The sequence below is a fragment of the Lutra lutra genome, chromosome 18, assembly GCF_902655055.1.
Source record: "Lutra lutra chromosome 18, mLutLut1.2, whole genome shotgun sequence".
In the NCBI taxonomy this organism is placed as follows: Eukaryota; Metazoa; Chordata; class Mammalia; order Carnivora; family Mustelidae; genus Lutra; species Lutra lutra.
In genome coordinates, this window is record NC_062295.1 from 24,865,318 (window position 1) to 24,876,820 (window position 11,503).

An 11,503-nucleotide genomic window follows, 5' to 3' on the forward strand; every position below is an offset into this window, starting at 1 on the left:
AGCGCCGGGGGCGGGGCGGGCGCGCCCGACTTTTCCAGAAGCCTCCGGGAGCGCGCGCCTCCTGGCCACGCTGCGCCGGCGTTGGGCCCTCGGCGCGTCCCCAGGTTTCTTCCTCTTCCTGTGCTGATTAGCGATGGCGGCCGTGAAGACCCTGAACCCCAAGGCCGAGGTGGCTCGAGCCCAGGCGGCGCTGGCGGTGAACATCAGCGCGGCCCGGGGCCTGCAGGATGTGCTGAGGACCAACTTGGGGCCCAAAGGCACCATGAAGATGTAAGGCGGGTCTGGCGGGGCGGGGGCCGGGCGGACACCAGCGCCATCGCGGGCCTGGCGCAGGGGACCCGGGCCTCGAGCCGGGCGCCCCCGGGCTTCACCACTCGCAGCTGCGGCCCTGCTTACCCGCAGACTCCCGGGTCGCTCCTGTTTCCTGCCCCGGCCGTTTCCTGTTGTAATGGATGCCGTTTCTGCGGAGAACAAAGCCGCCCGCGTGCGCGACTCGCTCCGCGCCCAGGGACTCCGGCGACCCTGAGGGGGGCAGGCTGCTTCTCCGAAGGGAGGGCGTGGGCACTGCACCGTTCCTTTACGGGCGGCGAGAACCGGCCGCGTGGCCCCGCTCCCTAGGATCAGGGTAAAGCCCGGTTGCAGTGGGACTCTTCAGTTAGGTCCCCATTGAAAAAGTCACACTGATTCTTTTGTGCCTTCGAACAGGCTCGTTTCGGGAGCTGGAGACATCAAGCTCACTAAAGACGGCAATGTGCTGCTTCATGAAATGGTGAGAGGCTGCTCTACCAGGTCCAAAATGTCCGGGTTTTCCGCGTTGCGTGTGATTTGCAGGAAGGTTTTTAATGTTATTTTCAACAGAGGGCACGTTGGTCAGCTCTCAGCAGGTCTTTGATACAGTGGTGGAAGTAGGAAGGGAATGCGGTGAGAGCACTGACCGTCCAGTGCCCGGAGGGATCCTGCAGTCGCAGCTTACTTTTGAGTCCCTGTTCTGGCCATGTAAGTCTGTGGTTAAAGGGTTGTAGTTATTAAGATTAACTCTCTTCAAATCTGAAAAACTAAGTGATTGACAGGTGCAAATGGTTATACTTTTTCGCTTTTTTTTAAAAACATTCATTTCTGTCAATATCTCTCTCCACCTCCAGACTCAAAGGGAGATAAAATTCTGTTTTACTGTTGTTGAAGTTCACTGACCAAGAGCATGAGACCGTTGAGAGAAGCACTTGTTTGACTCATCCCTAGGTTTCCGGAATCTAGCACTTAAAATCCAAGGAATCTAGCACTTAATGCCTGTGTTTTGAGGCTGGGCTTGAACTCAGGACACTGAAAGGCCCTGAGATAGCAGTGGGAAGCTTAACTAAATGAGCCACCCAGGCGCTAAAATACAGGGCTTTAATAGTGGTGTACCATGCCTTCAGTACGCAGATGTTTGTAAATATCTTCAGTAAGAATTAGATAACCTAGAAAGTTTGGTTTTATTTTTAGTTGGCTAAGTGGTGACCTGCACTAACAGACAATACTTAGAGTCAGAGGATGTCAAAAAAAGCTTTATCTGTGTGGCTTATTTTATTTTACTTGAGTTCTTAAATTGTGTAATACAATATAAATTGAGAGAGGGGTGCCTGGGTGGCTCAGTGGGTTAAGCCTCTGCCTTCGGCTCAGGTCATGATCTTAAGGCCCTGGGATTGAGCCCTGAACCCCACATTGGGCTCTCTGCTCATTGGGGAGCCTGCTTCCCCCTCTCTCTGCCTGCCTCTCTGCCTCTGATTTCTCTCTCTCGGTGAAGTAAATAGAATCTTTAAATATATATATATATAGAAAGAAGCACATGAAGCCAGTAAGACGTATACAGTATTACTCATGTAATATTCTTGTCCCCCTAAAATTAACATCACATTTAGGTGAGATAGTTTGCAAGATATCTGGCCTAGATTCTTAAAACTGTCAGTGTCCCCAAAGAGAAAAGGCTGGAAACTGTTCTAGATTACAGAGAATAAGGAGACTCCTTTGTAATTGTAAGAATCCGTGAGTGATATTGGAGACTTAGTGAATATCCTGTTCTTACAGAACCTTTCAAGATTTAGCATTCACTCATGATCTTTGCTAAAAGGTCTTTTTAATTTTTTGTTCAATTCCAAGTAATGCTGGAGACTGAGATTTTAGAAGGAACCTGGTTTACTCTCAAGAGTTCTAAAGAAGTTTGCGTGGATTTGAAATTATTTCTTACTGTTAACTCTGTCATCTTCAGTAAAACTTACTAGGCCTCAGATTTCCTCATCAGTAAAGTGGAGATGATCTCAAATCTATATGTGAAAATGTTTGAGTTACCATAAATTAATGTGGGAAATAGTTGATGGTGAGTTTTAAATCACCATGGTTTGTGGCTGAACACTTGGGTAATTTACACAAATAGATGCACTTAAGGAGACCTTTCGCACATTTTATGGTATATGTGGACTATTTCAGTTGAAGTAATTTTTTTTCTTTTTCTACTTTCAGCAAATTCAGCACCCAACAGCCTCCTTAATAGCCAAAGTAGCGACAGCCCAAGATGACATAACTGGTGATGGTACCACTTCCAATGTCCTAATCATTGGCGAGCTACTGAAGCAGGCGGATCTCTACATTTCTGAAGTATACATGATTCTTGTTTCCGTAGTAGTTTATATATAGGAAATTTGTATAAATTGAGTTGTTAATAATAGCTGTGGCCGTGTTGTAGAATGTGAAGAGCAGGGGCTTAATCTGGGAACTAGAACCTATGTCCTGGTCTTAATACAAGTTTATTGTGATCTTGGACAGATTAAGGAAACTTCCTTGGCCTGAAGGCTTTTTAAATCAAGTTGCATTTACATATTATTTATATAAGTCTATAAGAGAGTGATAGTTGAGATCTCAAAACAGGATATTCAGGACTAAGCATATTTATTTAAAGGACAAAGCCAACTAAAACATAAAGAATTACAAAATGTTTTGAACCCTGAGTTAGTCTGAGGGTTGAAGCAAACCTTAGTAGTAATCCAAAGCCAAGAAATTCTTGGGAAGAGAGAAAAAGCAGACCCCTAGTCTCCTGTTTTTGTTAGTAAATGATGTGAATCAAAAAGGTAAATGGTCTTCTTGAGTATGGTTGTAAGTTTTGGCCGTTATTCCTTGTGGCTTGCACAGTGAACACCCAAGTGTGCTTTATAGTTCCCTTGGCTTTGAGTCTGTGCTAGAGCAATGTCTGTTCTTTCCCTCTGCATTGAAAGGACTATTTATCCTTTTAAATGTATTCAGAAAGTCAGCACATTGTAATAAAGCATGTGAATGATCCAGAATATTCCTTTAAAAGTTTATTTTATCATCTAGTTGAAGAACTTCAGTTAGTGGTGGTTATATAATTGTATATTTATAGGGTCTTCATCCCAGAATAATAACAGAAGGATTTGAAGCTGCAAAGGAAAAAGCACTTCAGTTTTTGGAACAAGTCAAAGTAAGCAAAGAAATGGACAGGGAAACACTTATAGATGTGGCCAAAACATCTCTGCGTACTAAAGTGCATGCTGAACTTGCTGATGTCTTAACAGAGGTATGTTAAATGTGGTATGTGTCCAGTGTGCACGCCTATACTGAAAACCCCTGGCATACGTTATAGTTGAAATTACAAGGTGCTACCTAAAAACTCACAGTATCATATCATGTGAAATAAGTAGTTTTTCTTTTTGTGGCAATGAGAGCTGATGTGTGTGAAATAAGAAAAATCGTAGTATACCTGACCATGTTATAAAGATGTAATCAGATTTTTCATCGAAGGTGTATAAAATTGAGATTTTACTGTGAAAAAACTTCCTATCCCCAATATTTGTAATAGAATAGTAGGGATGTCAGTGATTCTTTATGTAATTGTAAATTGAGATGTCAGAAATTTAAGTGACTTCAATCCTTTACAACTAATGTATTCTGTTACTGACTAGGAAAAAAGCATAGATTGATTCAGAGTTTTTTTGTTTTTGTTTTTGTTTTTTTTAAGAATTTATTTATTCATTTGACAGAGATCACAAGTAGGCAGAGAGGCAGGCAGAGAGAGAGAGAGAGGAGGAAGCAGGCTCCCTGCCGAGCAGAGAGCCCGATGCGGACTCAATCCCAGGACCCTGAGATCATGACCTGAGCCAAAGGCAGAGGCTTAACCCACTGAGCCACCCAGGCGCCCTGATTCAGAGATTTTAAAGACATGTAAATTTCTCTGAAGAACGAGCAATGTAAGTGTCTGGACTTCTGCAAATCAAATTCATCTAATGGTTATGCTCTTATTGTAGGCTGTGGTGGACGCCATTTTGGCCATTAAAAAACAGGATGAACCTATCGACCTCTTCATGGTTGAAATCATGGAGATGAAACATAAATCTGAAACTGATACAAGGTAGGTGGTAGAATGCAATGAAATACTTACAAAGTGTGTTTATAAATTTACAGGCACCTTATATGTATGTTCATATCATTTGGCTGATTTCTTTTTCTTCGAGTTTATGTGTATTGCCTAGATAAGTTAGTTTTTAGTTTAATTTAGTATTTAGTTTGCTCAGTTTTGCTCTTGAAATGATGTATTCATAGTTGGAATTATTCTGAAAAGTGAGCTGTGTCAGTGATTTATTAAACTGTAGGTTACAAAGCATAACAGGAGACTTTTGGGGAATTTAGAATATATATTACATTTTGGAGGCCTAGTTCAGAAATAATTTTTAAAAGGAGGTAATCACAATTTGAGAGCCTACCAGTTGCTATTGTTTCTCTGCAGAATTTTCTGTACAAGATAAGGTTGTTACTTTTGTTTGGCATGTTTTTGTACTATGTTCTGGGTATTGCTTTTTCATAATTGAATCTGCCTAGGTTTAACCCAAAAGCCTTTTTAAAAAACTCAAGAAATGTGAAAATTACCAATACAGTCTCAATTCAGTATTTCAGTTTCATTAGTATAGGTTATATATCATCTGGAACTAAATAACAGTACAAATTATTATGTGTTTCAACAGCTTAATCAGAGGTCTTGTTTTGGACCATGGGGCACGGCATCCTGATATGAAAAAAAGAGTAGAAGATGCATACATCCTCACATGCAATGTGTCATTAGAATATGAAAAAACGTGAGTTTACAGCCCCTTAACAAATGGAATAGAAAGGTGGAGGAGCTGGGTATTTTGGAAGCAAGTCACTTGTGAGATTTAAGTTTCCCCACTGTGAGGGCAGTAGTGCTTCAGTTGGGTTCAGGTGAATTCTAGGAAACAACCTCTGAAAATATACCAGGGGCAGGATTGGAGCTCAGTGGCTATTTGTTAAATCTCAAGATCCTGTTTCTGAGGCTGCTGGTTTATCTTCTCAAAAAATAAACATTCTTGGGGCGCCTGGGTGGCTCAGTGGGTTAAGCTGCTGCCTTCGGCTCAGGTCATGATCCCAGGTCCTGGGTTCGAGCCCCACATAGGGCTTTCTGCTCAGCAGGGAGCCTGCTTCCTCCTCTCTCTCTGCCTGCCTCTCTGCTTACTTGTGATTTCTCTCTGTCAAATAAATAAAATCTTTTAAAAAAATAAATAAATAAACATTCTTGGGGCATCTGGGTGGCTCAGTCGGTTGAGCATCTGCCTTCAGCTCAGGTCATGATCTCAGGGTCCTGGGATCGAGCCCCACATCGGGTTCCCTGCTCGGTGGGGAGTCTGCTTCTCCCTCTCCCACTCCCCCTACTAGTGTTCCCTCTCTCTCTCTCTCTGTGTCTCTCTCTGTGTCAAATAAATAAATAAATAAAATCTTTAAAAAAAATAAATAAACATTTTCCCCCACCCCCCTTCTGTCACTTTTTCTTAAATAGAGAGGTGAATTCTGGCTTTTTTTACAAGAGTGCGGAAGAGAGAGAGAAGCTTGTAAAGGCTGAAAGAAAATTCATTGAAGATAGAGTTAAAAAAATAATAGAATTGAAAAAGAAAGTTTGTGGTGATTCAGATAAAGGATTCGTTGTTATTAATCAAAAGGTGAGAATGAAATGAGTCTGTATTATCCATTTTGCTATTTTTTAAGGTGCCTTTTGTTGTAACTAACTGTTGTTTTTGTTATAGGGAATTGACCCCTTTTCCTTAGATGCTCTTGCAAAAGAAGGTATAGTAGCTCTGCGTAGAGCTAAAAGGAGAAATATGGAAAGGTATGGATAGCGTATTACCTTAGTGTTGTAAATTTTACTTACTTTGCAAATTAAGTGGGATTACTTCTTTTTTCTGTTCTTGCTATTGTGTTTTTTATTCTGAATAAAATACACATAATGCAAAATTTATCATTTTACTCATTTTTTTCCAACATACAATCTAGTGGCATTAAGTTACATACACATTATTGTGCAACCATCATCATCATCCATCTCCAGAACTTTTTCATCTCCCCAAACTGAAACTCTACTCATTAAATAATAACTTTGTTTCTTTCCCCTGCCCCTGCAAATACTACTATTCTACTTTGTCTCTATGAATTTGGTACCTCATATTAAGACATCATGCAATAATTGCCCTCTTATGTCTGGCTTATTTCACTTAGCGTGATGTTTCCCAAGTTCACCATGTTGTAATGGGTTAGAATGCTGTTCCTTGTTAAGGGCGAATGATAGTCCGTTGTATGGATATATCACCTTTTGTTTATTCATTTATCAGTGGACACTTAAGTTTCTTCCTTTTGGCTATTGTGAATAATGCTTTTCTGAACATTGTTGTATGCTTTCGTTTTAAACCATGATGTGTATATGTACATTACCATGTCCAGAGTATCAAGGGGTTTCAGAAAACAACTTTTTCCCCAGACCTCACCACAATGAAGAGCTCTTGTTCATCTTGAGATTTCTTATAAGAGGAGTATTTGCTGACTTTGAAAGAGTGGATTAAATGTCAAGTTAGGAGGAAAAACTGGTTTAGCTGGTTGGTGGTGAATGGGAATGTTTAAGTTAAAATAACATTTTAGGATTTTAGTATGTAATTCTGAAAGATTGCTTCCTAAAAATTATTAATAATCTCTTTAGACATAACAGAGCCGCTTACACATCTCCCTTAACACACTTCACTGTTTCAGGCTGACTCTTGCTTGTGGTGGAATGGCTCTAAATTCCTTTGATGACCTAAGTCCTGATTGTTTGGGACATGCAGGACTTGTCTATGAATATACATTGGTAAGTGTATTTTCTTTCCAAAGATAATGTAATAAATACTGATTTTTGGTTCATGAATTCTTTGGTAGTAAAAATTCATTCACACTTAGGATCAGGTTTTTGCTTTGTGTACGTACATTTTGAAGGTTATGTGTAGTAAATGATAAGCCACCGATGGGAAAAACCACATTTCTTTTATATGTGATTTTTTTTAAATGAAGTAATTTGCTTTAATATTATTGGTCTGTTGGTCCCTTATTAATATGCTACTTATTCTTCCATAAGTCCTGTAAGCTTTTCGTTCTTTGTCCAAACATATCCTGTTTTTAAAAATATTATCTCTTGTTCACATAGGGAGAAGAGAAGTTCACTTTTATTGAGAAATGTAACAATCCTCGCTCTGTCACATTATTGATCAAAGGACCAAATAAGCACACACTCACACAAATCAAAGATGCAATAAGAGATGGCTTGAGGGCTGTTAAAAATGCTCTTGATGATGGTAAGATCCTTACTGTATTTATGTTCTTTGGCTAGTGTGAAAGGCATGGCTGAATACTGTGTTCTTTTTATCAGTAGTTTACACAGCCAGACACCATGCAAAAGTAAAGTCCTCCCTCTAAAATGCCTGTGATGGTATGCTAAGCTTTTTCATAGCATATCATATTTAAAAGTGGGTACAGGTAAATGAGCTAATACTAAAAGCTTGCAGATACTAGTTAAATTGAACCATTTTGCCATTTGATGTGTTGGTTATAGTGCTTTCAAGTACAATATTAACATTGTGGTGACTGTAAAACATTCTTAGGAAGTTAATGATTTTTACGTTGTGTTTTATGTATTAAAAATGATTCTACAGCTTTATTTTGTTGAGCATTTCTCTCCTTCCTCGCCCATCCCCCACAGGCTGTGTAGTTCCAGGAGCAGGTGCAGTGGAAGTGGCAATGGCAGAAGCCTTGATTAAGTACAAGCCCAGTGTAAAGGGCAGGGCCCAGCTGGGAGTTCAAGCATTTGCTGATGCATTGCTCATTATTCCCAAGGTAGGACTACCTTAACAGTCAGTGTTCCTATCTATATCAAAATGAGTTAGCTGATGAAAGTTTTTGATAATGTGGGATCTTTTTCATAATGTAGATTTTGAGTAAACAGGTTTTATCAACTTTCTCGTGAATGTAGCTAGAGTTCGGTATCTCTCATCAGGCAGATGTGTTTGGTTCCTCTGGAAGGGAATTGAGTATCTGAAGTTTCAGATGCAGGAGAGAAACTGTTTTTAGAGGGTTTGGAGTGTAGGGGTTATACTCCCGAGTAAACCTTGCTTTTTATTTTTATTCTATTATGTGCTCATTTGGGGGTATTGCTCATGATCAGTGTGTTGCTGGGCTAAGTAGATTGAGTTAGTAACAAATGTCTGTTCTGTGAAGTGAACATAAATACCGGTCTGTCTTCATTAAAGGTTTGTTGTTTTTTTTTGTTTTTAAGATTTTTTTAATCCATTTGACAGCACAAGCATTGGGAGCTGCAGAGAGAGGGAGAAGCAGGCTCCCCGCTGAGTAGGGAACCCAGTGCAGGCTCTGATCCCAGGACTGTGGGATAATGACTTGAGCTGAAGGCAGACGCTTAACTGACTGAGCCACCTAGGCGCCCCTTTGTTTGTTTTTCTTAATTGGAATTATAGTTCATTTATTGTAGATTGACTATCACTTCTTAGGTCCTGTCTTTAAAGGATTAAATTTGTTTGCTTTAGGTACTTGCTCAGAATTCTGGTTTTGACCTTCAGGAAACACTAGTTAAAGTTCAAGCAGAACATTCAGAATCAGGTCAACTTGTCGGTGTGGACCTGAACACAGGTAAGAAAACACAGCTATTTGTAGGGGGAGAGCTAGATTCAGGTGAGAGAAAGCCAGGAAGGATAAAAGATGGAGATAAATGAAAAATAAGTTAAAAAAATAGAGATAAATGAATCTTGGAGTGATGCTTTGCAGTTTGACATCAGTGTTATTAGGGAACCCTGAGTTCTAAAAAATATAAAAATGGAATGACTAGATACAGTAAGTAATGGAATAAGGTAGACATTTGTATAATTTCAAAGAGGATGGATTTTTTATGTTGCTGAGTAGTAGTAGTAGGTGGTTCAGGTTAATATGGAAAGATTTCATGTTGGGCTGACTGTACTCAGTCTTTTATCTGGGACTTTAAAAAGAAAATACATGAGATGATGGTATTCGTGGATGAAAAAAGGCTGAGGATAGCAAATAATGCTGAAAGATGGGACTAAGTCTTAATGAAATGATTTTAAAGTCCTAGTTTTAAATGCAATAACAAAATAGATAAGTAGAAACTGGAAGAAAGAGAACTGAGATGTATACATCCATGTGGTATGTGTAAGACCTATTGTTATCAATAACATCATTTACATTCAGGTTGATAGAAAAGGTTTCTGGGATGAGGGAAATGATAACCCCATTTTGGCCAGATTATAGTTCAAATGCTTTTTACTTTAATTAGGGACAAATGAGAATGTGTCCCATAAAATAGAGATGATCAATCATTTGGTAATCAAATAGAGCATTACTATTACTAGAAGCCTTCTGCGTAGAGATCAACCAGTTAATCAGAGATGGTGTATACAGGATTCATGGTTTGGAGCAACATTGGGCTAATTGAGGAAGTCTGGATAATGAGCAAATGACAAAATACTCTGTTGTCTTAGCATTCTGATCTTGTAACCTCCTGTGTGGTTTTAAGAAACCTGGATTGCTTTGTAGGTGAGCCAATGGTAGCAGCCGAAGTAGGCATATGGGATAACTATTGTGTAAAGAAACAGCTGCTTCACTCCTGGTAAGTTTGAGAAAGCCAAAACTAAGATAACCTTTAGGGACTCATCACACTCTTAATTTGGTGTTTTCTATTTAATTACTTCGGTTTTTTGTTTGTTGTGGGGTTTTTCTGTGGGTTTTTTGTTTTCGTTTTTTTGTTTGGTTTTGGTTTGCAGAAATGGTCATCAACTGAAAGTATAGAAATTAAACTAGCCTTCCATGTTTTGGAGGGGAAAGGAGAAACTTAATTGGATATAATTTCCAGTTTGGAAATTGAGCTGAATTAGGGTTCATATCTCAAATCTGAGCCATCTGAATTTTCCTCCCCTTTCAGCACTGTGATTGCCACCAACATTCTCCTGGTTGATGAGATCATGCGAGCTGGAATGTCTTCTCTAAAAGGTTGAATTTGAAGCTTCCTTCATGTCATCCGAATCATGAAGACTATAGAGTGATCCTAAGAATATAGCAACAGAATTTTTGTCCAAGCTTCAATTTTCAAAAGCATTTTCTTTTCCCATATGAAAAAAAAACACTGACACTTAAATTCTGAAGTTCTGAAATTAGAGTATTTTTTTAAATTGCACTGCAGTGTACACCCATCAAGCAGGCCGTTTTTACCCAATGAGAAGGATGTTTGCTTTAGCTTCAGTGATACAAAAGTCCCATGTTAGTTAAGTATATGTTATCTACCTTGTTATTAAATGTAACTTGAAGAACAAATTGTAATGGTTTAGTAATTTCTTCTAATGGACGTATTCTCGTTTATCCAGTAGTTCACTCCACTGTTACACTTGGAAATTTTGCTAATACAAATACTAAAGTAACTTAAAATTTTGAAAGCATCCCTTTTTAGTAAATTCCTGTGAGTGAAACTCTTGGATCTTGGGACTTCTAGTGATTTCCAAGCAGCTGTGCTTAAATGCTCCCCGGAAGAGTCGTCGTGAACGGAAGGACGGGGGAGCTGAGTAAGCCCCGAGTGTGACGTGGGGAAAACAGGCCGTCTCACCACTGCCGCCTCCACTTTCAGGCCGCGGCTGAGGGGTAGATTGTCCGCGGGTCGTGTCTTCACACCCCCGCGCCTGTGCTGGAGCTGACGAGCCCGTCCCTCCACCCGCGGTTACGAAATTGTGTGGTCGGTGTGTCTCTGCAGCCCCCGCCCCCGAAGTTGTATGTTGTGAAGCTTTGTGTTTTGGGGGGCTTGGCAATTGCGTAAGTACATGCGCAATAAATGTTAAGTTGAAACCTTTTCTCTGATCTCGAAATGCTATTCCAGCGCCCGACAAGACTTAGAATATAAAAGGGAAGGAAATCAGTCAAAATGTTCTGTTCATAGGGTAATGAGGGGCTTCTGGAAAGGCGGCGTCCCTCAGCCCTAAGCCTGATGACACTGCTCTTCCCTGGCTCCACACGCCTTCAGTTTGGACCCAGCTGTAGCCCGAGACGAACTAAACCGTAACACCCCCCCCCCCCCCGCAAAAAAAGGTCGGGCCGTACGCACGCAGTACGGCGCCCGACGTGGGGCACGCAGTACGGCGCC

At 40.3% G+C, this 11,503-nt stretch overlaps 1 protein-coding gene and 2 non-coding genes across 3 annotated transcripts; all 3 read left to right on the plus strand.

Moving 5' to 3' along the window:
- The first annotated feature begins 31 nt into the window (after positions 1-31).
- CCT6A (chaperonin containing TCP1 subunit 6A) lies at positions 32-11,213 on the plus strand. The gene is made up of 14 exons (XM_047713656.1): positions 32-270; positions 706-769; positions 2,497-2,631; positions 3,392-3,565; positions 4,293-4,396; positions 5,007-5,117; positions 5,834-5,993; positions 6,078-6,160; positions 7,072-7,168; positions 7,502-7,649; positions 8,054-8,187; positions 8,892-8,994; positions 9,913-9,985; positions 10,298-11,213. The coding sequence occupies exons 1-14, from the start codon at positions 134-136 to the stop codon at positions 10,368-10,370; spliced, it is 1,596 nt and encodes a 531-aa protein (XP_047569612.1). The 5' UTR covers positions 32-133; the 3' UTR covers positions 10,371-11,213.
- Positions 3,155-3,288, plus strand: LOC125091225 (small nucleolar RNA SNORA22). The gene has a single exon (XR_007124622.1). It is a non-coding gene; the product is annotated as a small nucleolar RNA SNORA22 (small nucleolar RNA).
- LOC125091224 (small nucleolar RNA SNORA15) lies at positions 7,693-7,832 on the plus strand. Its single transcript, XR_007124621.1, has one exon. It is a non-coding gene; the product is annotated as a small nucleolar RNA SNORA15 (small nucleolar RNA).
- Positions 11,214-11,503: the final 290 nt, after the last annotated feature.